This window comes from Sardina pilchardus, chromosome 14 (genome assembly GCF_963854185.1).
Source record: "Sardina pilchardus chromosome 14, fSarPil1.1, whole genome shotgun sequence".
NCBI classification, from domain to species: domain Eukaryota; kingdom Metazoa; phylum Chordata; class Actinopteri; order Clupeiformes; family Clupeidae; genus Sardina; species Sardina pilchardus.
In genome coordinates, this window is record NC_085007.1 from 27997957 (window position 1) to 28021897 (window position 23941).

The window sequence follows — 23941 nt, forward strand, 5'->3', positions numbered from 1 at the left end:
CGCGGCTCTCGTCTTAATCCCTTAGCTGGTGATCTCCGTAGGCCCTCGCCCAGAGATGCCACACAAAGGGACCTCATTCCCTCCCCGTCTCCGCGAGCGCTGTATTGGATTATAGGGCTCAGAGCATCGACCGGCCCCTGCCGTAAGCCCTATCTTATTATAAGACATTAGCGGCCGTGTCATTAGCTTCGACTGATTATGCTCGAGCTCCAAACGGCTCCAAACGTGTTAATGATGCAGAGGCCAGAGATGCGCTGTGGCAGATTAGCGCTTCAGAGACGTATAGCGCACAACACAAGCTGAGCGTTTAGAGTTAGCGTTTCAGAGACGTATAGCGCACAACACAATCTGAGCGTTTAGAGTTAGCGCTTCAGAGACGTATAGCGCACAACACAAGCTGAGCGTTTAGAGTTAGCGCTTCAGAGACGTATAGCGCACAACACAAGCGGAGTGTTTAGTTAGCGCTTCAGAGACGTATAGCGCACAACACAATCTGAGCGTTCAGAGCTGTGCAGGACTGCAATCATCTCTGAACAATAAGTGCATTAAGAGTATTCTCATGGGTACAAACCAATGTTGCAGTGTTGAACAGAGGCTTTTCTTTCCGCTTTCGAGCATTTGTAAAGAGTAAAAAAAACAATATTTATTTATTTGTATTTGGATTCTATTACGGTCTCTGGGAAGGTGAAATCTCTTCATTAACAGGTTGTACTGAGTTTGCACTGTGCAATGGAAGGTAGGATGCTCATTTATTGTTATTTTCTACCGCACACTCATCCAAGCTGCATGTCGACCCCCTGGCAACCTCTGCCCTGAACCTGCGGCCTCATGATCAATGCTAACCGACTAAGGAGGGGGCAAAGTGGGCATCACCGAAAACTAACCAAACATGACAGGGACTTCCATTGATTCCTGGGTCCTGCAACCACTTATGGCAACGCAGATTCTACACTTTGCATTCCAACCTTGGAATTCCCACCGAGGCTTCTCTCTCCGGCATGAGTGCGTGTCCTTGAAGATGCAGCAAGAGACAGCAAGGCATTATTTCGCAGCATTCCTGATCCTGACATTCCCAGGGCTTCTCCGCGGGGGTGATAAAGAGCTAGGGGGTTCAAAGTGACTGCCACGTCTTAATTTAGTCTAACAGCAACGGCTCATTTTCAAACGAGGACCCACTTCACCAGCTCATTATAGGAACAACAGAACACAAATCACTCAAATTAAATATATTCGCAAGCGGTCATGATTACTCAATGGCAAAGCAGCGCTAAACCGAGCTATTCCAAACTGAGTACATGCAGTATTGCAGTGCTATCCAGTGTTAACAGGCGTTACATAACATCTGTAGAGACTAAAATGTTTAGTTGGCCAAATGATCAACTCTCGTGAGTTGGCAGCCAGAAACCAAGGCAGTTAATGTGGCCTAGGACAGCCCCTTTGTTTTAGTGTGAGGAGGACAGATGCGGGTGAAGGTGCTGCTGTGTTTGTGACGGGGGGAGGGTGTGAGAACAGAGGGGGAGGGGTGGAGCTCTTCTCTCTCTCTCCCCTTCTCTCTCTCTCTCTCTCTCTCTCTCTCTCTCTCTCACAAAATAAAGCCTCTCTCTGATTCATAAGAAGTGTGGGCCTGAGGAGAAGTGATGGGGCTGCCATAGCTCTGCTACAGGAGGGAGACTATAGATAGATAGCAGCGGTGGCAGCCAGATGAAAGCAGTCTCGCTTTTCAAAGCGCTTTAATAGGTGATGAATTACAGTGAAACTGCGCTTCCAGTTTCTTTTCATGGATATTGATCTTCACGCAGCCTCAATCTCTCTCTCTCTCTCTCGCACACACACACACACACACACACACACACACACACACACAAAAGTACATCTCTAGCTACCTTCCCCCTACACACACACACACACATGCAGGAGAGAGGATTAAAATGAAAGGCTTACATTGAATTAACCCTTTATCAGCTGAGACAAAGGCCCTCATGTTGGCTGCTGCTGCAAAAGGTTATCAGGCAGCTGGGGAGCACACATGACCCAGAATGGGAACAGGGGGGTGGGGGTGGAGGTGGAGGTGGAGGTGGGGGGGTGGAGGTGAGGCTAAGCCAAGCAGTGGTTCTAGATAAGTCAGCCAAGTCGATGGTCAAGCAGCAGTTTTTTTTTTCCCCCAACAAGAAAAAAAAAAGATCTTTGCCCATTCACTGGAACCCTGGATCAGATTGGTGGAGGACGATGCAATAGATGGGGGATCAAATGTGTAAGTCCTGATACAGTTGGACGGGGGATGAGGCAAGCTTCTCTCCCTCTCTCCCTCCCTCCCTCCCTCCGTCCCTCATTTACACCTTGGCAGAGCAGGATTTCAAAACTAACACTGGGCCGCATGCATAAGAAAGGCAGCGGAGGTGCTGACCAGAGAGAGGGGTGGAGGAGGGGGGTGTGGGGCCGGTGGGGGCCGGCTGATTGAAAGGCGACTCAACACTGTCTTGCTAAACGGCTGCTTCACGGCACAGCGGCAGGCCCCCTTTGAGAGATGAGCACACATGGTTTTCCATTTACATAAAAACTAACAGAGCACAGCCAAACTATGCAACAACTCCATGAGTCAGTCAAAAGAATGTCGACTCGAGACCGGGGGAATGCAAAACCCCTAAACATTTCCCCAACAAAAGATTGAGTATCAATACAGGACAACTTGAGAGGAGTTTACTTGAACCAGCTTCCCAACATTCTTCCTCCCTCAACAGGAAATTGAGAGGGCCAGTCATGCATATTGGGCAATCCCTTCCTTGTAGTTGTTCTAGTGATGCCTGGTATGTTGGAGTGGGTTTGTTTGGATGAGTAAATAAGAAGGGGAGATTTTCGAGGCCAAACCCCAACACAGCGCAAAAACAACACCCGCAATACCCACAACAACAGGAAGCAGAACAGCCCAAACCAGCGCGAACCACACACACAATAACAACCACGGAAATGACAGAGGGACCGTCCAGGGCTTGTGACCGCAGCGTAAACCGGGCTGGGGCTCCGTCTTTTCAACAAGGGGAACAGTGGGATTCTAGGACGGGACCGGGCCGAGCGGCGCCGTGCGGGTGGGTTCTGGGTCGGGCCTCGGCCTCGCCTGGCCCTGGCGGCAGATGAGTGGGGAGGGAGAGGCTGCCCGGAGAGGGGTCCCCGGCGTGGAGATGAGGCCCAGCTGTGGGTCTCAATAAGCCCCGGGGGATTTTACAGTGCTGGGCCGGAGCACCCCGCCCCCCACTGCACCACATAAACGCTGCAGCCAGCAGACAAAAACCTTTTCCAGATGGGCCCCTGCAGACACAGGCCGCAAATAAACCTCCATGTTTCCCACTCGCTCTCTCTTCCTCTATCTCCTTCTCTCTCTCTCTCTCTCTATCTCTCCCTCTCTATCTCACACAGGCGATTATATCCTTGACGTGATTAAAACAGACAAACGGAGGCCAGTGTGTACATGACACACACACACACACACACACACACACACACAAATCAACAAGTAAATAGCTTTGCCATTTCATCATCTCGGTCACTCCAAAAAGTACACCAATTACACGGCAATGCTCTTCCTATTCAGATCAGCACATGTGCCCTTTAAACTAGAGCACCGCATATCATGAAGGAGAGGAAAGAGGAAAAACACTCTTTACATAAACACATACGAGATAAATCAGGCTTGATATGTTGGTAATGAATTAACTTCATATTTGACAACTTCTGCCCCTAGTCTCCGCGCCTGTAATGCTGATTGAGTAATCTCTCTTCAAGGCCAAAAGCAGGAGCTTCCTTCCAACTGAGTGGCACATGTAGTCTCAGGGAGAGAGAGAGAGGGGGGGAGAGGGAGAGAGAGAGAGAGAGGGAGAGAAGAGAGAGAAAGAGAGAGAGAAAGAAGAGAGAGAGAGAGGGAGAGAGAGAGAAGAGAGAGAAGAGGGAGAGAGGGATAGAGAGAGAGAAGAGAGAGTGGGAGAGAGAGAGCGAGAAGGCAAATAAGCTCCTCATTCAGAGCCCTACATCTCTCATCAGCCTGGAGTCATCTGATTAAAGCCTTGAGAGCACACGTCTCTGTGGTTAATTAGTCCAGTGATTCTGCATGCACACCAGGCCTGTTAGCCTCCTCGTGATGAGCAGTGCTGTGCGAGCGTGCCTTTAGATTCACCCTACCAGCCTAAATCCCATCCCTCCCATAATCAACTCAAATGGAATGTAGATTGAGGAAGAGGAATTGCTAAACCCCCACCCACCTACCCCTTCAAATTCTTCTATAATCACAAACACACACATATGCATGTACTCACTGTTTCCTTCAAAACACACACACACACACACACACACACACAGATACATGCAAGGTATCTTACCATCCCATGTATCCATCTCATGCTGGTCCAAGCCTGCCAGAGAGTCACCTGGCAACCATCCACTCTGTTTTGGTGGGCCTGAGAATCGACTACAACTGCTGCATCCAGAGAGACACACAAAGCCTCATGACTCTCAATCTCCACTCTTCTATCAAACAAGATGTCCTCCTCTGACTACTACAAACTCAATCTATCACTCTCTTGTTAGCCACTGTGGTCTGTCTCATTCAGTCTCTCTCTCTCTCACTCATTCATGCACTCTCTATCTCTCCCAGTGGCTTCTCTAACCTCTCTCTCCCTCAGTCTCCCTCACCCCTGGGCTCGTGGAGAGGACGGCCCCCTTAGGTCGGTTTACAGGCGGGTCATGTGACTGCTGGACTCTAGCCCAGGGGTCATGGCTTGGCTTGAGGTCGCAGCTCATTGGGTGGGTGGCGTGAGGAGGACGGGAGGGGGGTAAGAAGGGGGACAGAGGCTAGTTATCTCAATTTAACTGCCTCTATTTTCCCTGAGCCTTTCAAACAATGCTCCACCCAAATTACCCTTCTCCCCCCCCCCTCCCCTTGTGTGACCCCTCCCTCTCCCTCTCTGGCTCCTCTCTTCTCTCTTTCGACCTCCTCCCCCGCTAGGATACAACCCCCCACCACACACACACACACACACACACACACACCCAAAAACCCTTGGCTTTACAGGATGGCTGTGTGCTCAGGGATTAGCACTCATCCCAACTGGCAACAAACAGTGACGTCAACAAATCGTCTCATTAGTGGCTCCCTGTGCAACCCCCCCCCCCCCCCCCCCTTACACACTCACACACACACACACGTGTGTGCGGCCGCTGGGGTTCCAGGTGCTAATGGACTTTTGAGGGGCTCATTTGGGTAATGCCGCTGAGTTCAGCCAAAAACATCCACGTCGGCACTCAGAAGTCCAAAGAGAGACAACTGTGGTCATCATCATCTGTGGTGCTTCAAAGCAGGAAAAGGGGCTAATTGGGATGACCACTCATTTTGTGGACACTAAGGCACCTTTTCCAGCTTTAAATATGTATGAACACATACATAAAGTGGTTTGGTAACGTATTGCAGAAATTGTAAAAAAAAAAAGGAGGGTTTCAGAAGTTTTTTTCAAAGCATCAGCTCCAGTTCCCATATCTGTAGAACTGAACTATATGGACATAAACAAACATGACCTTATTTGGATGTATATAAACAAAACATGATTACATGGTTAATGATTCAGGTCAAGTACTGTTGTGTCTCCCCACAGTCATTGCTTGATTGTTGACATTCATTAGCAACAGATGAACTGATTGTAAACTGTAAGCAAAAGCTTCCAGATAAAATGGCACTATTCTTAAAAACACAAAGAAAAAAAGAAATAGCCTTTTTCTGTGAACAAAGGCTTCTTCTCAACAGCGTTCAATAACATTGTCATCATCAATGGGACCATGTGATACCGTGCGGGACCAATAGGAGAGAATCTAGACCCAGAATAAAACAGTGTGAGGAGAAATGGACTTGATGCAACAGGGTGAAGTTTGTGGTCCTGTGATCAACAGACTGGTCTTGTGCTGAACAGTGCATGGGAAGAATGGGTGGTCAATAACCGCGTCCACTCACACTTCAAAAAGTCAGGGCCTGTGATCGTGAGAGATCCAGCCTTATCGCTAGCGACAGACCATCAACCATCACTCCGACGGAGCCGTCTTTAGGTCACACTTGACCCTTGACCCCGAGTGGCCCCTCGTCCACCCGAAGGAAATATAACCGGCTCTGGCGATGGCCGATCTGACCTTGGAAGTGATAACCGCAGCCATTTTTGGATGACAAGGGTGTCACTGGCATGTGTGTGTGTGAGTGTTGCTCTGCGAGTCTTGTGCCAAATACGGCCCTGTTATCTTCCATCAGCTGGGAGCAGTGTCAAGCTGACTGCCGTTTCAGACTCAAGCTTTACTATGCGACACACTTGTCTTCGTCACAAAAGCCTCGTGGCGCCCCGGCAGCGCTTTGAGAAGAGGAGTGCAATGAGCATCACAGGCAGAGAGATCACGGGAGCTTGTGTGCATGTGAAAGATTGTGGTGACAACGTCAACAAGAGAATTGATGCATCAAGAGAAGTGATCAACAGGAAAAAAGATGAAGCAGAAGAGTTGAAGGAGGGGGGGTGGAGTGAGTGTGTGTGTGTGTGTGTGTGTGTGTGTGTGTGTGTGTGTGTGTTGACTGTAGAGGTGTGTGATTCTGTACATGTGTGCATGCACATATATTTGATCAATATCTCTGGCCTTGGCATGTTTGTACAGAATTAAGCTGGACGGGCTACTCACTGACGGGGCCTGGGGCAAACTGATCAGCTGCATTGATCCTCGGCACAGGCTAGTTACACTGGACAAACACGAGCCTCAGATCCTTATTTGACCTCAGCACTGTCCAAGCCCACACACACCCGGCTCTTACATATCCTCGGCTTGTGTGTGCATGGGTGCGTACAATTCTGTCATTATTTCTCTGTGGAATTAAATAAAGCATTGGCTTTTGTGTGTGTGTGTGTGTGTGTGTGTGTGTGTGTGTGTGTGTCTAGCTCTTCACCATCATGGAATTCTTGGAGAACAAGATTTCATTCTTTCGGAACAAATATATTAGTGCAATGTATCCCTTCACTGTCTTTCAATTTGCTCTGCACAAATGACTAGGTAGATATTCTGGTATCTGTGTGTGTGTGTGTGTGTGTGTGTGTGTGTGTGTGTGTGTGTGTGTGTGTGTGTGTGTTTGTTTGTGAGACAGCGAGTCTCGAGATATTTTTAAAAATAAATTGGCGCAGCTGTCCATCAAGCTGCAGCCATAAAAATAAAAGTGTGAAGCCCAACAGAGGAGTCGTAGTCGTGCGCCCGCCGAGGCCCTCCTCAGGCTGCCTGCTCCTCCGCCGCGTCTGATGAGGACCCATATTAGCCCAACACACACGCACACGCACACGCACACGCACACGCACACGCACACGCACGCACGCACGCACACACACACACACACACACACACACACACACACACACACACACACACACACACACACACACACACACACACACACACACACACACACACACACACACACACACACACACACACACACACACACACACACACACACGTCACCACAAACCTTTCAAATCAGCACGCAGCACAGAGCTTTCCCACGCCGTGATCGCTCTCTCCTATTACATCAGTGTGTTTGTGGAGAGGGGTGTTCGCATAAAGCCACATAAGCCAAAAGATCATATTATTATTATTATTATTATTGTAGGGAGTATTTGGTGGTGAGGATTCGCATCCCTTCCAGTGGCTAAAAAGACTACGCCGTAGGCCTATGTATAGGCTTGGGGATAGACGGAGAGTTTTTATTGATTCACCATTCTTTTGAAAATGGTAAGAATGATGAAGAGATATTCACAAAAACACAGCGTGAAAGTGGAAAAAAGCTCAACACAGCAGTTCAAACTACTGTGTGCTTGTGTGTGAAGTTGGATGGCATCTTTGTGGTTTCCAAAACAGTGTTTCGTGTTTCTGCTTCAAGCTAATCTGTATATAAACACACAGCGCAAACCTAATAACAAATGGTGAGACTTATATGTGTTACTTGTGTTTGTAGGAGATTTCATGTGTGTGTATGTGTGCGCACTTGAGTGTGTTGGTGTATGCTGGTGTTGAGTGTGTTGGTGTGTGCTGGTGTTGAGTGTGTTGGTGTGTGCTGGTGTTGAGTGTGTTGGTGTATGTTGGTGTATGTTGGTGTATGTTGGTGTATGTTGGTGTTGAGTGTGCTGGTGTGTGCTGGTGTGCCGATGGCTCAGCATGTTTTGGGGATGGGGGTGGGGGACTCGGCCACACTGCTCTCTGCTCTCTTACCTCACAGCATACATATGTAGAACTGACTTGAACTGTCTTGAACTGTGACGCAATGTGGCAACACACACAAGTAGAACACGTGCCGACTCCTGAAGTCCATTCCACAGAAGTGCACTATGAGGGGAATCTCCTTCCAGCTCTGATACCATCACTCTCAGCCTTTACTGTATATCTCCAGATCAAATTCAGTCCGGCACCAGAATCTTAACAGCAATCCAGCACAACGGTTAAAAGGCAATAAAGCCTCCATGTGGACAGCAACTGCTGGAGAGTATCATGGTTTAAAACCGATCTGGCTCTCTCCCTCTATGGTTGACTAAAATGTCCCTGACCTCCTTGGCCTGTGTGTGAGGAGTGCTGCTGGCTTTAAACAGCACTAATTATACATTAGTGTAATTAGTCCGGCTCCACCGGCCTGCTCTCTGAGCTACTGAGAACGAGATCTACTCACCAGGCACCCGACCAGAACACCGAGGAGCACACTCCCTCTGTTTACATCCATCATGCATGCATGCATATACACACACACACAATCTCTCTCTCTCTCTCTCTCTCTCTCTCTCTCTCTCTCTCTCTCTCTCTCTCTCTCTCTCTCTCTCTCTCTCTCTCTCTCTCTCTCTCTCTCTCTCTCTCTCTCTCTCTCTCTCTCTCTCTCTCTCTCTCTCTCTCTCTCTCTCTCTCTCTCTCTCTCTCTCTCTCTCTCTCTCTCACACACACACACACACACACATACACACACAAACTCTCTCTCTCTCTCTCTCTCTCACACACACACACACACTATCTCTCTCTCTCTCTCTCTCTCTCACACACACACACACACTATCTCTCTCTCTCTCTCACACACACACACACACACACACACACACACACACACACACACACACACACACACACACACACACACACACACACACACACACACACACACACACACACACACACACATTCTCAATTTCATACACACACACATACACTCACTCTCTCACACACAAACACACTGTCTCACTCTCACGCACACACGCACATAAGCACACAAGGACATGCATGTGCACACACACACACACAGTCACAAACATAAACAGAAACAATCCAAAACATTCTCCACCTACACTGAGTTTTACATTTATTACATAGTACCACAAATATGCCATCTTGACCACACAAATACCCAATAAATAACTCCTGATCGAGCACACTTCACTTCCACTTGTATACTGAACAGCCTCTGAGAGAGAGGAACTGCAGTGAGCAGATTGTGAATGGTCTGTGTACATGTGAGTATATGCAGGAAATGTGTCATGACGCTCAGCAGTCTCAGAGACTCATAAATTGCATGAGAAAGCGACGGGCTGTTTCCATTTGCTACTAACGTGGGAGAGTTAAACAGAGGGACCTCCACTGCGTGTTAACAGGGTGTCTGTGTGTGTGACAGAGACGGGGAGTACAGAGAAAGAGAGAGGAAGGGAGTCAAGAGGGAAGGAAAGACGATATGGAAAAAGACAGGCTCAGAAAACAAAAAGGATTATTCTCCTGAGCGTGTGAGGGAGAGGCAGGAGGAAGCACTGAGCTGCAGTACTTCAACTTGGCCAGCAGGGGGAGACATGCCGACACCGCCAGGACCCCTGCGCTCCGGACAAAAACCCCCCAACTGCCCCCTCTTCCTCCTCCTCCTCCTACTCCTCCCCGGGAGAACGCCACCATTGGCATGGGGCGCTAACGTGATGTCAGGCTAAAACAAAACATCATACATGACGAGAAGAGCCAGGGAAATAAATAGGGCAGATTACTTCCACCCCAACAAACAAGGTCACGTCGCACTGTTGCAATTTTATGAGGGATTTTTTTTAATCCTCATTTTTTTCCATAATTAACACAATTTCCTCAGGGGAGAGCGTCTCGGGGGCCTGCTGCAAAAAGCTCATTTCCATAATCCATCCTCCGCTGCCCTTCGTTAACGTGCAAATGGGAGAGGGCGGCGGACAGGAAACCAACACATCAGGTTGATTTGGCGAAAAGCGAACGTGCGCCGGACCCTGAGAATTACGGAATTCACATCATTAGAAGCGGACACAAGGGGGAAGGAAATGGGAGAAAAAAATAATGATAAAAAAAACCTCCCGAATGCTTCATTACTTGGAGTGTGTTTTGGCTCCCGTGATTACAGGCGCAGTTGTTGTAGGAGGCAAATGAATGCAGCCCATGGAGTGAGCGAGCTGACGGCTTTCATAGGAGCAGATAGGGACCGTGCACACACATCCACCGCTGATCACAGGAATAGAACACACTGAGCCACCGCGGCTGCGAACCCCAACAGTTTTTTTTGCCAGCTACTGTTAAGCCACTGTGTGTGCAAGGAAGAAAACCCTCATCTCCCGGACTTGCATCAACAAGCAAAGAGGTTTTTATCCTCTGGAGACACAGGCACAGAGACAAAGTCACAAGCAAGGCAGAGAGAGAGGCAGAGAGAAGGAAGGGAGAAGGGAGGGAGAAGGAGAGAGAGGGGGAGGGAGAAGGAGAGAGAGAGAGAGAGAGAGGGCTACACAAAAGCCACAGCGGTATGTGGGGACCCTGCCTTGCCGCCCAGACCACCCTAGCCTGACATTCCTTCCAGGGGAGGGACCCTGGGTCTGCAGGCGCGTTCCTATTTGTTATTTGTGGCCCGTGTGGTGGAGAAAAGAGCCATTTTCTCCAGCTCCTTTATTTTTAGACACCAGACACCCCACCAAGTCTCTCCTTTTTTCTCAAACACTGCCAAGTTCATAATGACAGGTTTCAGACAGAGGGGAACAGACTGTCTTTTTCCTCTCTCTCTCTCACTCACTCACTCTTTCTCACTCTGGCTCACTATCCTCTTCTCTTCTTCAGAAGATAATATCTGGTCTTGTACATGCAATAACAGTGCAAGGAAAATGACAGTCTCAGTTCTTCAGACTTCTGAACACAAAAACACTGTCCACGACTGATTAATCCATGAAAGCAAGCATGAAAAATGCAGCCAGACAGACTAGAAAATGCAAACATATCGTAGGCCTATTCAGTCTGGTTCCTTTAGTATGTTTCCATTCAAATGTTTTAAAAGTATGATTCAGTGCAAGTAGATAGACAGACAGTAGGCATATAGATTATCATCTCTGAATTGCATCTCCATCCTTAAAGTGTTGTGAACGTTTTTCTTATTCTGTATGTATGTATTTATCATTAGCAACTGGATGCCTGAATTTTCCTTGAGATACATAAGTTATCAACAGTACATACCGGTCTATTATCGGTCATTACCTGAAGTAAGAAAGAAATATCCATTACTGTAAGGAACATAACAAAACCATGTTAGCCCATTCACTTGCACTCGCATATCCAGCAGCGAAACAGTATTAAGCTGCATTATGGTACATGAAACATAAATTGGAGCTAACTTAGACATGGCAAAGGCAATTTTATGCAACATAATGGAACATTATGCTGTTTTGGTCAACAAAGAGCGAGCTATCTACCTAAAAAAAAAAAAAACCTTGCATACGCTATCTGCCATCATCTGGTGATATTTTGGCGCTCTCATCCAAACACAAAAAGACAGCCACACGATCAAGGCCAGAAGAATTTAGAGGCAAGTGGAAATTGTTAAATAGTGTTGCTTTAAGATAATGCTGTGTATTTGAAATGCATTTCTGACTTGGCATTTCAGTTTATATTAAATGCAAAATTGTGCAATTAGCATAAAAACAGGAAAATGCCAGTGCTGGAGTGGGAGAGCGAGTGTTCGAGTGTGTGTGTGTGTGTGTGTGTGTGTGTGTGTGTGTGTGTGTGTGTGTGTGTGTGTGTGTGTGTGTGTGTGAGAATGTGAGTGTGTGTGTAGCTGTGCAGGCGTGTGATAGGTGTGCCTGTGTGCGAGGGGCTCTTTAACCCTGACAGAAGCAGCGGTCCCTCAAACAGACAGGTTCCACCTCACTGCCTCTCCTGGGGGCTGGACGGCAGAATATGCAGCTACAATCCAGCCAGCATTACCACCAGGCACATTTCAACCGCCCTATCAAATATTCAAGCCCGTATATCACTATTATTATTTCATACACTCCTCTTTTATACAGTCCCTTTTTTAAAAAGATGGATATTTCAATTTTGCATTTGAATAACATGCTGTTACGGCTAGGTACGACGGCTTTGAATTTTCTGTGCAGATTCACCACAGATGGTCAGGAACAGCCTGGGGATGGGCCCTCTAATGTCAGGCCAGACTGTACCAACACACACACACACACACACACTCATCAGTGCGGACGGACTCATCATATGACTCACACGCAGACCATTCCTGTGCACTCCGTGTGTGTGTGTGTGTGTGTGTGTGTGTGTGTGTGTGTGTGTGTGTGTGTGCTATGGCATGTTCCCATCCTCTGTGTTTGGAGCTTCCCTCTCCCCTCTCCCTTCAGACCCATCCTCTGTCACTCTCCCTCCTTTAGTCACTTCCACTCTCCTCCCTGTGCTGTTTGTCACCTCCTCCCCTCCCATCTCTCTCTCTCTCCCTCTCTCTCTCATCCCTCTGTTCTCTCTCTTTCTCTCTCTCTCATCCCTCTGTTCTCTTTCTCCCTCTCTCTCTTCTACCCTCCTCTTCTTGCTCCAGAACTGTCAGCTTGCATTAGTGGCTCGCGAGCTCAATGCCTGCAGAAATAACAGGCAGGCCGTGCTCACTGCTGCCCCATTCTCCTGCTCCACTTCTCTTCTTGACAAAACACATTTTGCTGGGAAGATGCCCACGTTATTTTATTCATGCAGTACTAACCCCCCCTCCCCTTCCCCCCAACACACACACACACACACACACACACACACACACACACACCACCCTTGCTTACACAATGTCGGCCTACTAAACTCCTTCTCTTCTTGGGGGGATTGTGGCTTGCGCAAGCGCTAACGCTAACGTTAGCGTGGACGATCGCGGCGATGTCATCGTGTGGCATTCTAAACCCACACGGACTCCCAAAGACTGACAGTGAGGCGCCGGACGTCATCGCAGTCCCGCACGGCCACCGTGATGGGGAGATGACAAAAAGAGGTGCTGTGTGCACTAATCCATGTTTGGCTTCAAACACAGAGGTGTCAAGCAGGAATAAGCCGTAGCACAAAGAGAGGCTACATGACCACACTGCTTACAGATGCCATTTAAAGATTACAGGTATAATTCTGAAATTCTCAACTGTGCCTGCCAAAGTGCTATTCTGCTCTTCATGTCTGAACCTATCTGAATATATTCAAGAAAAGCTCAAAAAAAACTTGACAAGCTTGCTTGATTTATGGCTTGATGCTACCTCTGCGTAATAATTATAACAGCAGTGGCAGTGTTTTGGCAGCAGATTTAATATTGAGCGAGAGGCTTCACACTTTTCGTATTAAATTCTTCTGGGGAGTAAAGGGGTCTATGGTGATGCCATCTGTTGGCTGACAACACTCCCAGGGAAACATGCTAAACTGATCATCCTTCCTCATTCATTTCTTCACATTAACTGCAAGGCCAGTCCAGGAGCACTGCTCTGACATGCTTCCCTCTGATCTCTACATTATGAATCTGTGCATGTAACACAGAGACGAGATCTTCTCCAAAACCTAAAACAGATGTCTTTAAGAGAAAAAGGCTGAACAGATGAAGTACAGTTGATCATCTAAATCAATGAAGCTAAAATCAATGGTAAGCTCATTTGTGGAGGCCTCAGCCGCTGTTGCCCTGGTACCCCTTCATCTCTGCCCCTGCCCCACCCCCCCTCCACCCTTTTCTTCTCTCGAGGGAACAGAGAGAGGCAGAAGAATGTTCCCGTTTGAAACGTACACCTCATTCCAAACATGCTATGGATTCCTGGAGAGCAATGAACTCTCCACTCCAACATTTCTTCTTCTTTTCCTGGGCTTTTTTTCCCCCTTTTTCCTTTTTAATTTTTTTTTGCTGCAGCGCCACAAATTTGCCATGAGTGTAAAATGTCTGTCAGCGCGCGGCGCCCGGTAATCTCCAGTCAAATTAATCCCGATGTCAAGCGGCGCTAGCGGCGTGCGGTGCGGGCTGTCCGCTCCCCCGCCGCACGGGGAGCTTACGCTAATCGCCGCAAATTAACTCCGCTCCCTAACCCGTTTAAACGCGGCCCCCTCTTCTTCCTCCTCAACCTCCGCGCGCCTGCACCTTCTAAATCACTCCGCATTAGACTGATGTGTACACACACACACACACACAAACACATGGACCCACACATGGCCAATAACGTGCTCAAAAAGGCGAAAGAAAAAAAAAGTGCCCATGCAAATGTGATGGGTGAGTGAAACATTGTGTCACCGCAGCCATCTGGGGGGTTGCGCGTGATTGGCAGAAGCTCCGTGAGCTCATGATTATGCATTATGATGTCATGACAGCGAGTTATTAAGTGTGGATTTAAAAGAGTCAGGGGTTTTTACTGGGCTCCTTTCTGAAGACCCCTGCAGGAGGATTGGTCCCCCGGCTCCTTAGGCATATTTGGGAGAGGCACAGAAGGTTAAGTCTCACCTTCTATGGTGACCTTTCAAGTTAGGCTTTGCACTGAGGTCTTACTGCGGGTCCTATCATTTAAACAGCAGGGGTTGGCTGGAAGTGAAACTGTGTGTGTGTGTGTGTGTGTGTGTGTGTGTGTGTGTGTGTGTGTGTGTGTGTGTGTGTGTGTGTGTGTGTGTGTGTGTGTGTGTGTCTCTGATTGTGTGTGCCCGTGTGTCTTAGTTTCTGTCATCATGAATGGCCTGCTGAAATTGTTGATTAGCAGCACACTATCCCTCAGAAGAGTCCCCCTGCAAAGTTGGGTTGTGATTGCGATAAGCAGCAGCAGGAGGCTGCGTGTACGAGGGCCCATCCTGTCCTCTGACTTCCTGTCGGCCCCTGGACGCTACGGAGCTGTCCGCGGGGAGGACGGATGGACGACGCAGGTTGTGCTGGGGCAGACGAGCAGACGAGCGGTAATGATACGCTGGGGTCTGGCGGAGGCGACGCTTTAGTGGGTTTTGCAGCAGGAAGCGGCATCGCGCCACCCTATTATCAGGGCAGAGGAACCTCCTAATCACAGCCCTGGCCAGTCCAACCCGCCCGCTGCCCCTCTGAGCTCTTCTCCTCCCATGTCTCCGTCGGCTGAAGAGGCGACTCAACGTCAACACGGGCTTAGCAACGCTACGTCTAGTCTACACTGTGGTCAGAGACAAGATAGCGCAAGTGTCCAGCAAATGTTGCGCAATGTCTATTCAGACTACTTGAGACTACTTGACTTTTGACCTGATGGGATTTTGGGCGAAAGTCTGCATAATTCATTCAAAAGACCTTCTAAACATATGTTAAGTTAATGCGCCTTTTTATGTCAATTTACAAATCTGTGTGTGTGTGCGTGTGTGTGTCTGTGTGTGTGTGTGTGTGTGTGCGTGTGTGTGCGTGTGTGTGTGTGTGTGTGTGTGCGCGCGTCTGCACACCCTGGGGAGTTTGTGGGCACACTGCAGCCCAGTGAACTGTGTGCATAATTGCAGAGTGCCTGCAGCGAGACAGGGTGCACAGAAAGGCCTTGCAGTGCACTGGCCTCGTAACAGCCACAGATAACAGCCTGTGTCACACACACACACACACACACACACACATGCATCTACGCACAAATCCCCGTCCCCGACTCTCAGAAACGACATTTACCTCAGGAAGGACATGCACAGAGAGAATAAACAGGCTCTTACCTAAATGGTGCTCCTTTAGGCCATCTGGAAGGAAAGAAAGAGAAATCATTAGTCACTTGAATGCCTGGGGGACACACGAACCAAAAGGCATTGAGTGATGGGGAATCCAAATCATCTGAGGGGTTGTTTTGGAGCATGAGGTAAGGGATCAAAGCGAGGGGGGGGGGGGGGGGGGGGTACGAGGTAAGGAGCTGACTCATCACCATGATATAAAAGCCCCAGCCATCCAGTCCTGCCGACTGCTCCTGCCACAGCTGTGGAACGCGCGCTTACACGTGAAGACACAGAGCTGATTCCGTACGACAGCTCGCACCAACATTCCCCAGCAACAGCCCCCCCAAATCTCAGCCTGGCCCAGATCTGGCCCACTGCCGGGCCCCCCGCTGCTGCTCTCTGGGACTCACTGGGCCTCATGAATCGCCGCCATTGGCTTGGCAGTGGTGAGAAAACTGTGCGCAGATCCCAAGTGAGCAGACTGTGTTCTTGTGATCCCCTCATGGAGGACACCAACGCTAACCTTCTTCTCCAAGTGGGAAATCTGCTCGTATCTGTTTGTTGCAGACTATGCATGTCTGCGTGCATGTGCCAGTGATGTATGCAAATATGTCTACCCAATATGGTACAGTGTGATTGCGTGTGTCTGATTTGTATGTCTGAATTGTGTGCGCCCACGACACAAGCTTTTACATTTGAAACTTCACTGCTAGTACATACGTGCAAAATGCCTACGTATGTGTGCATGTGTATGTGTATGTGTGAGAGCGAGACAGTATGTGTGTGCATATGTGTGTCAGAGGGAGAGAAAGCATTTGTGTGTGTGTGTGAATCGGCTGTCACTGACTGTGGACCTTCAGTGTGGCTCAGGGGACTAAGCCCTTACACCTGCAGCCCAGCAGCAGCAGTGGCCACGCTTCCCAAACCCCATCTCCCCCCTAACCCCCACCCCACTCGCTCTCTCACACACACACACACACACACACACACACACACACACACACACACACACACCCACACACCCACACACACACACACACACACACGGGCGGAGGCAACAGGGCTGCTGGCTGCAGGAGGAGCCACATATGCGCCCCCAGCCTCCCAGCGCGTGGGCACGGGGCAGGGGAGAGACAGCACATGGCAGCCTCCGAGACAGATGGCAGCGGAGGTCTCTGCGCCTCCCTCTCACCCCCTCGTGCCCCCCTCGCCCTCCGCCGAGCCGTGTCGTGTGCTGCACCCAACTCCCCCCGGCCCCACACACACACTCCCATGTCACATATGTAAAAACAGGAACACAAACATAAAGCCGCGAACGCCAAGAAATATGTGAGCATATGCCAGCGACGCACAGACTGCACACTGGAGTCACCGAGCGCAAGGGCCAAGGTAGCACTTTTGGGGTGTTCAACAGCATACATCCATTGCAAATGAGCACAGCTGAAATTCCATAGCCTACATACGGCATGATTAGCATCTATAGGGTCAGAAGCACAGAAAACAACAATAATAAACAAGCTTCTTTCCCCATCTATGCGCTCCAAGTCCTCAATGTCAAGCTTTTGTTCTCGCTCAGAGCTCAAGCTTTTTGCTTGCGTTTAGTATTTTTGGCCGTCCGCTCACCTTTAATCAAAATTTTGCGGTGGAAACTCGGCGGCACGTTTTGCCTTGAGGAAGGACACAGGTCCCTGAGCAGCGAGTCATTATTTATGTATTTATTAAAATTGAAATTTCAAGCCTGGTTTGTTTGAAGTGATAGAGGCTGCGTGGCACGCCGTTCCTGAAGACTAAAGGGGGGCTGGGGCGATTACGCCACCGTGTTCATCCATGGCTGCCACACATCTCACTGCCATCGCCGCCTCTTATTTGCAGCGCACCACGTGGAGAAGCCAACACTGGCAGCAGTGAGAGTAGACAACACCGCATACCGTCATTTCCTGACTATTAGCCGCGGCTTGTACAATGATTTTGCAAAACTTCTTCCACTATGAGGTTAATACAGGGGGGCAGTTAATATGGTGTTAATATGGTTTTGTTTCTTTTAACTTGCATAAAACACTGTCCTGCGGCTTATACACAATGTGGCTTATATGCAGGAAATGAATGTAGACCCGTCCAAACTTAGTTGTCGGCCTGACCCTTCAAAGGGTCCATAAGGGGCTCCATAATGTGCTATCTTGCCATAACCTGAATTATTTAACACATCGGAGGGTTTCTAAGGGTTTCTAGGAGACCCTTGTGGCATTCTATGTGGATTCACTCTTTAATACAGAGTTTGCTTGGCTTTAGTTGTGTATGGTGTGTATGTAGTTGAAAGAGAACATTCTAGCATCTCATTTGGGATTAGAGGAGTCAAAAGGCACTCCCTCAGTCACTGACACTTCCTGCTCCGAAACAAAAAGCCTTTGAGCACCTCCATCATCAGGGACCTGGCTCACTCCCACCACTCACTCACTCAATTGACACTACACTACACTCTTAAAACGCAGGGGTTGTCCCTATCTGGGCACAGAGACGTGTTAAAGACAACGCAAGTTGTGTTGCTTTCAACACATTTGTTTGAAGAGTGTACATGACACATCAGCTAGTCCCTCCGCTAGACTCTTTAAATGCGTCGTCCCTATCTGGACAAAGAGATGTGGCAAAAAACACAACACACCAAAACGCAACACACCAGAACACAACACACCTCACTTCATGCAGACCTGTCCAATAAGTCCACGCGTCTCACCATTCACCTCACGTAGCAGCACTTAAAGAGTCACGTAATGTCAACTTGTATTTGACTCCTCTACAGTATGTGCGGCTTAACACTCTGCACATGTGTGGGAGGATGGATTATAGCAGAGACGGGGAATACAGAGAGAAAGAGGGGAAATTAGGATATTAGAAGGGGAGAGAGGGAGACAGAGAGAGAGAGAACATGAGAGAAAGAGAGGGAGGGAGACAGAGAGAGAGCTAAAGAGGGAGAGAGCAATATCTGGTGTGATCTGTGGATGACTGAGAGAGAACATGAGAGAGAGAGAGAAAGAGAGAGAGAGAGAAAGAGAGCTAGCTAAAGATGGAGAGAGCGCAATCTGGTGTGATGTGTGGATGAGGAGTAGAGAGAAAGAGAGAGAGAACATGAGTGAGAGAGAGAGCTAGCTAAAGATGGAGAGAGCGCTATCTGGTGTGATGTGTGGATGAGGAGTAGAGAGAGAGAGAGAGAGAGAGAGAGCGAGAGAACATGAGTGAGAGAGAGAGAGAGCTAAAGATGGAGAGAGCGCTATCTGGTGTGATGTGTGGATGAGGAGTAGCTGGGGTGTGGATCCTCAGGGTTTGGCGTGGGTCGGAGCTCTGGCCGTGTTCACACGGGGCCGCATTAGAGCGCTCCAGCGCACCGCCTCACCCCCTGAGTCACAGCAGAGGGGGGGAGACGAGAGGACGGACACACACACACACAGCTGACTGCTGCTGAACATGGACCCCCCCCCCCCAAACACACACACACACACACACACACACACACACACACACACACACACACACACACACACACACACACACACACACCATCCATCCACCCACCATCCAAATCTTAGCAACAGCATTAGGCAGTTGGACAACAGACAGACAGCATTTGCGCTAACTGTCCAACGGACTGGATAAGCTACGAGCAGCACAGCAAACAAACACGACGGAGAGACCCACTGAGACATGGAGGAGACAGTACACGACTACTGGTGACATTTTAAGGCATGGGTTTTAAGTAGGCGGCTAGAGCTGCTATACTCTTCAAATGAGTTTCCATGGCCATGCCAAGGAGACATGACCACACCAGTCATTCCAACGAGCCACACAGGCTTGGTCTCAAGTGCTGTGGTCAGGCTGGTGCCACCCAGCAAAAATGTAAAAAAAAAAAAAAACAGGTTTAAGAGCGCTGCATTGCTAACATCACCACCAGAAGACATGGGTTACTCCATGAGACATGAGCACTAGCGAGCTTTTAGTCAGCGCACGTTTTTTTGCACGAGATTTTGCATGTCATTTTACTAGTCTGATTGCTAGTTTTTGACCAGCCTCCCTTACTGCCACTTTAATGTACTCTCAGGTATATAATAAAAGCTCAAAGGCGCATGTGCATTCCATAACACACCGGATTCGCCTGACTGATGAAGACTTGAACAGATGGCTGTACAACTCCCAGCCCAACACACAGATCCATATGCACGGCACACATACAGACCAAACCATAGAGTACCTGCCAACATACACGCACACATTTTCTCACTCTCTCTCTCTATCTCACACACACACACACACACATACACATGGCACTTTAGCATAAGACATGTACATAAAGTGAAGCACAGAATACTGGAGGAGAGGAGCAAAGAGAAGATGAGTTGAGAGGAGAGGAGCAGAGAGGAGCGGACAGGAGAGGAGCGGAGGAGTAGAGAGGAGGGCAGGTGGGCAGTTCTTGGTAGCAGCCTCTGGCTCGGACCCAGCATCCAGCCCAGGTGAGTGACAGAACAGCAGGGACACAAACATGCCAAAGCCCCCAGAGAATACACCTGACACACACACACACAGGCCATTTCATGCAAGGACTTCGATGCCTGCCTGTTTTGTGGCATGCGTGCAACATTGTGATTGTGTGCACTGCACGCCTGCATGTGTGTGAGTGTGTGATAGAGTGAGAGGGGGAAAGACAGAGAGGAGAGGAGAGGAGAGGAGGGGAGGGGAGGGAGGGAGGGGACAGGCAGGCCGGCAGGAAGGAAGGAAGGGGGGTCATGGGGAATCACCGAGGCATGAAAAATAAGACTTGGCTGTGATGGTAAGCAGGCAGGGAGCGAGGGATAGTGAGCAAGAGAGACAGAGAGAGAGAGAGGGAGAGGGATGGGGGAGGGGAGGAGGATATGTGGGTTGGGGAGAGAGGGAGAGAGAGAGAGAGAAAAAGAGAGAGAGTGAGCGAGAGAGTGAAAAAGAGCTATCAGCCCCTCGTGGACAGGGTCCCTCTTGATTTAATTCCCCATAATCAAGTCCCAACCCCATGGGGACCAGCCCTCTGTACACCGGTCTAAGGCTAATCTACCCCTTTCAGTGGGCACTTCAGAGTCACGTCAACACACTCGCCCTCACACACACACACACACACACACACATATGCACACACACACACACGCACACGTGCCACCCGGAACACACAGCCTGCTCAGAATAACCCATCCTTAAAAGGCCAGGGATGAGGATATCGCTCTGAAAAGAAGGGATGACAGGAAGAGGAAAAAAAGAGAAAAAAAAGAAAAACAAAAAAAAAATCACAGAAGAAGAGGAATTAGGCCACAGCTGTGTAGGTCTGTGGGCTAAAACATAGACTCAATATGTCACAGGATATTAAATCATGGCCGTAGCGTTGCATTAGCGTTGCTTTCAACGCACGACCATGGGCCCTCGCACCAACCGTGCCAACCGCGCCCGCCTGGGTCACCCTGCCCTCCGCTCGTGGGGCGAGAAGAAGGGACGATGATGAGGGGAAGAGTGGTCATTAAGCGAGCCATGGGGATCCACCATCGGCCGCCGCAGAGGAGAGGAGAGGAGAGGAGAGGAGAGACGAGGAGAGGAGAGGAGAGGAGAGGAGTGCGGCGGCAGCAGAGAGCACAAGTGTTTTGAAATGGGAATTTTTCTTGCTGCGAGCGGAGGTGGGGACAACTCCTGCCGCGTGTGCAATGAGCTGGTGTTCTGCACCATCCTCACGCACAAGGGTGGGGGGGGGGGACAAGAGAAAGAGAGGAACGACATAGGGAGGGAAGAAAAGAAGGGATGAGAGGTGGAGGATGGATGAGGATGGAGGAGGAGGAGGAGGAGGTGGAGGAGCACTCATCCAGTTGAGGTTCTAGCCTCTGGACATGGCCAGGAGGTCCTGCTCGCACTCCCACAGGGCTCGCTGAAGGAGCCGCACATTTGAATAAAAGAGTTTAGGAGTCCACTCAGCCAGAGTGCCTGTGCATCGCTAGATAACACCATGCACCCACCTCCTGTTCCCTTTGCCTCTCTGAAACCTCCCTCCTTCTCTCTCTGTCTCTCTCTCTCCCCTCCCCATTTTCATTTTTAACAGACTTCCTCTCCTTTCCTCTCTACATCCTGCGCAAGAGCTTCCTCTTGACAGGATCCTGAGAAATGTAAAACACCATCAGCCAGAGAGAGAGGGAAAGAGAGAGAGATAGAGGGAGAGAGAGAGAGAAAGAGAGAGAGGAGGGGAAAAGAGAGGGAAATCCGACAGCCGTCCTGATGACTCAGAATGACTAAGCACAAATTGCAGGCAGGTATCCACTGGCTGCGTTCGTAAAGCCTTCCCGAGAGCCTGTCTGAGTCTTTCTAACTCACTGGGGCAAAGAGACGGAGGGAAGGAACGAGGGATGAAGAGAGAGCGAAGGGATGCAAATGAAGAGGAGGTGATGGCGGGAGCGATGAAGAAATAGGACACCTGGATAAGAGCGCCAAGGAGAAGACAGGTGACGCAGCGGCCGACAGGACGAGTTACGGAGAACCGAAGGCGGACTTCCGGAGGAAAGGGAACAAGTCGGTTCTGAAGGAACTTTAACCACCCATCCTCTCTCTATCATTCCGTCTGTTTTCTCTCCCCTCCCCCCGTCCCCTGCAAACTCATACCCAGAGCCACCCCACCCCAAATGTCTGTGGGCTAAAAATATTCTCTTCCTGTTCAGCAGGGCCGGCTTCCCCACACGAGCTGAATTATTCAGCCGCATTTGGGAGGGAAAAATGCAGTAAAATGCGCCCTGCTCGCCGCCATTCACAGTGTGTCAGCACACAGTCCCAGGAGCCCCTCACAGAACACGGGCCAGACAGACACAGAGAGGGAACGTGAGACAGAGAGAGAGAGAGAGAGGGAACGAGAGACAGAGAGAGAGAGAGAGAGAGAGAGAGAGAGAGAGAGAGAGAGAGAGAGAGAGGAGATGAAACACAGAGGAATTGAGAGAGAGAGAAAGAGTAAGAGAGAGAGAAAGAGCAAAAGAGAGAAAGAGTAAAAGAGAGAGAGAAAGAAAGAGACAGAGGGAAAGAGTAAAAAGAGAGAGACCGAGAGAGCGGCCATCCAGTGTGGCCGTCCGACCGGCCGGCAGGAAGTGGCGGCACTCAATCCATCAGACGGAGCGTCCCAACACTGCAGCTCTGTTTCTGCAGCCCCCGTGCTGCTGGCAGGCTGGAGCCGCTCCGCTGAGCTGAGGTTGGGGGGGGGGGGGGGGGGGGTCTACACGTCTACAGGGAGGGGGCGAGATGAGGCCGCACACCTAGTCTCTGGGCCTTCAGCTTGTCCTCAATGACACCGGGGGGGCCTTACAGGTAAAGGAGAGAGACAGACAGAGAGAGAGAGAGAGAAGAAAGAGGGAGGAGGGAGGGAGGGAGGGAGTGGGGGGAGTGCTGTGTGTGTGTACAGTACCTCACAGGACAAGGCAAGTCCCAACATCTCCCTTCCGTCGGAGGAGACAACACCAGGGTTGTTTTTGTTTAGTCTACCGCAGTCATAGATCATTTTGAAACACAGACACACAGACACACAGACACACACACACACACACACCAGACAAATGGTACACTATGTTCTGGCGTCAGCGAGCACCTGACAAAAAGGTAGGACCACACACGAGCAGGGGTTCTCTCCTCCCCCCCGTCTGGGCCTGAGCCTGGCTGTGGGCTGGCTAACAGTGGCTGGCCACGCGCCCACTCCCGCTCCCCCAAACCACAGCCCCTCAGATCCCCCCATCCAGTGACAAAGAAGCCCAGTCTGGAAATGGGTTCAAAGAGGTGTTCCACATGGCTCCGAAGATCAAAGAGTGTGTGTGTGCGTGTGTGCGTGCGTGCGTGCGTGCGTGCGTGCGTGCGTGCGTGTGTGTGTGTATGTGTTCACTCCATTTCCCCTCACCTGATGCTATATCACAGCTTCACACATACTCCTCAGAGCACA

At 49.7% G+C, this 23941-nt stretch overlaps 1 protein-coding gene across 2 annotated transcripts in view; it reads right to left on the bottom strand.

Annotated features, from left to right (window-relative positions):
• Window positions 1-23941, bottom strand: part of nr6a1b (nuclear receptor subfamily 6, group A, member 1b) — a 110932-nt gene that overhangs the window by 23067 nt on the left and 63924 nt on the right. For both annotated transcript variants that reach the window (XM_062554490.1, XM_062554489.1), the window contains exon 3: window positions 15985-16008. In XM_062554490.1, coding sequence (XP_062410474.1) covers window positions 15985-16008 — 24 coding nt within the window. The remainder of the gene's footprint in view (window positions 1-15984; window positions 16009-23941) is intronic.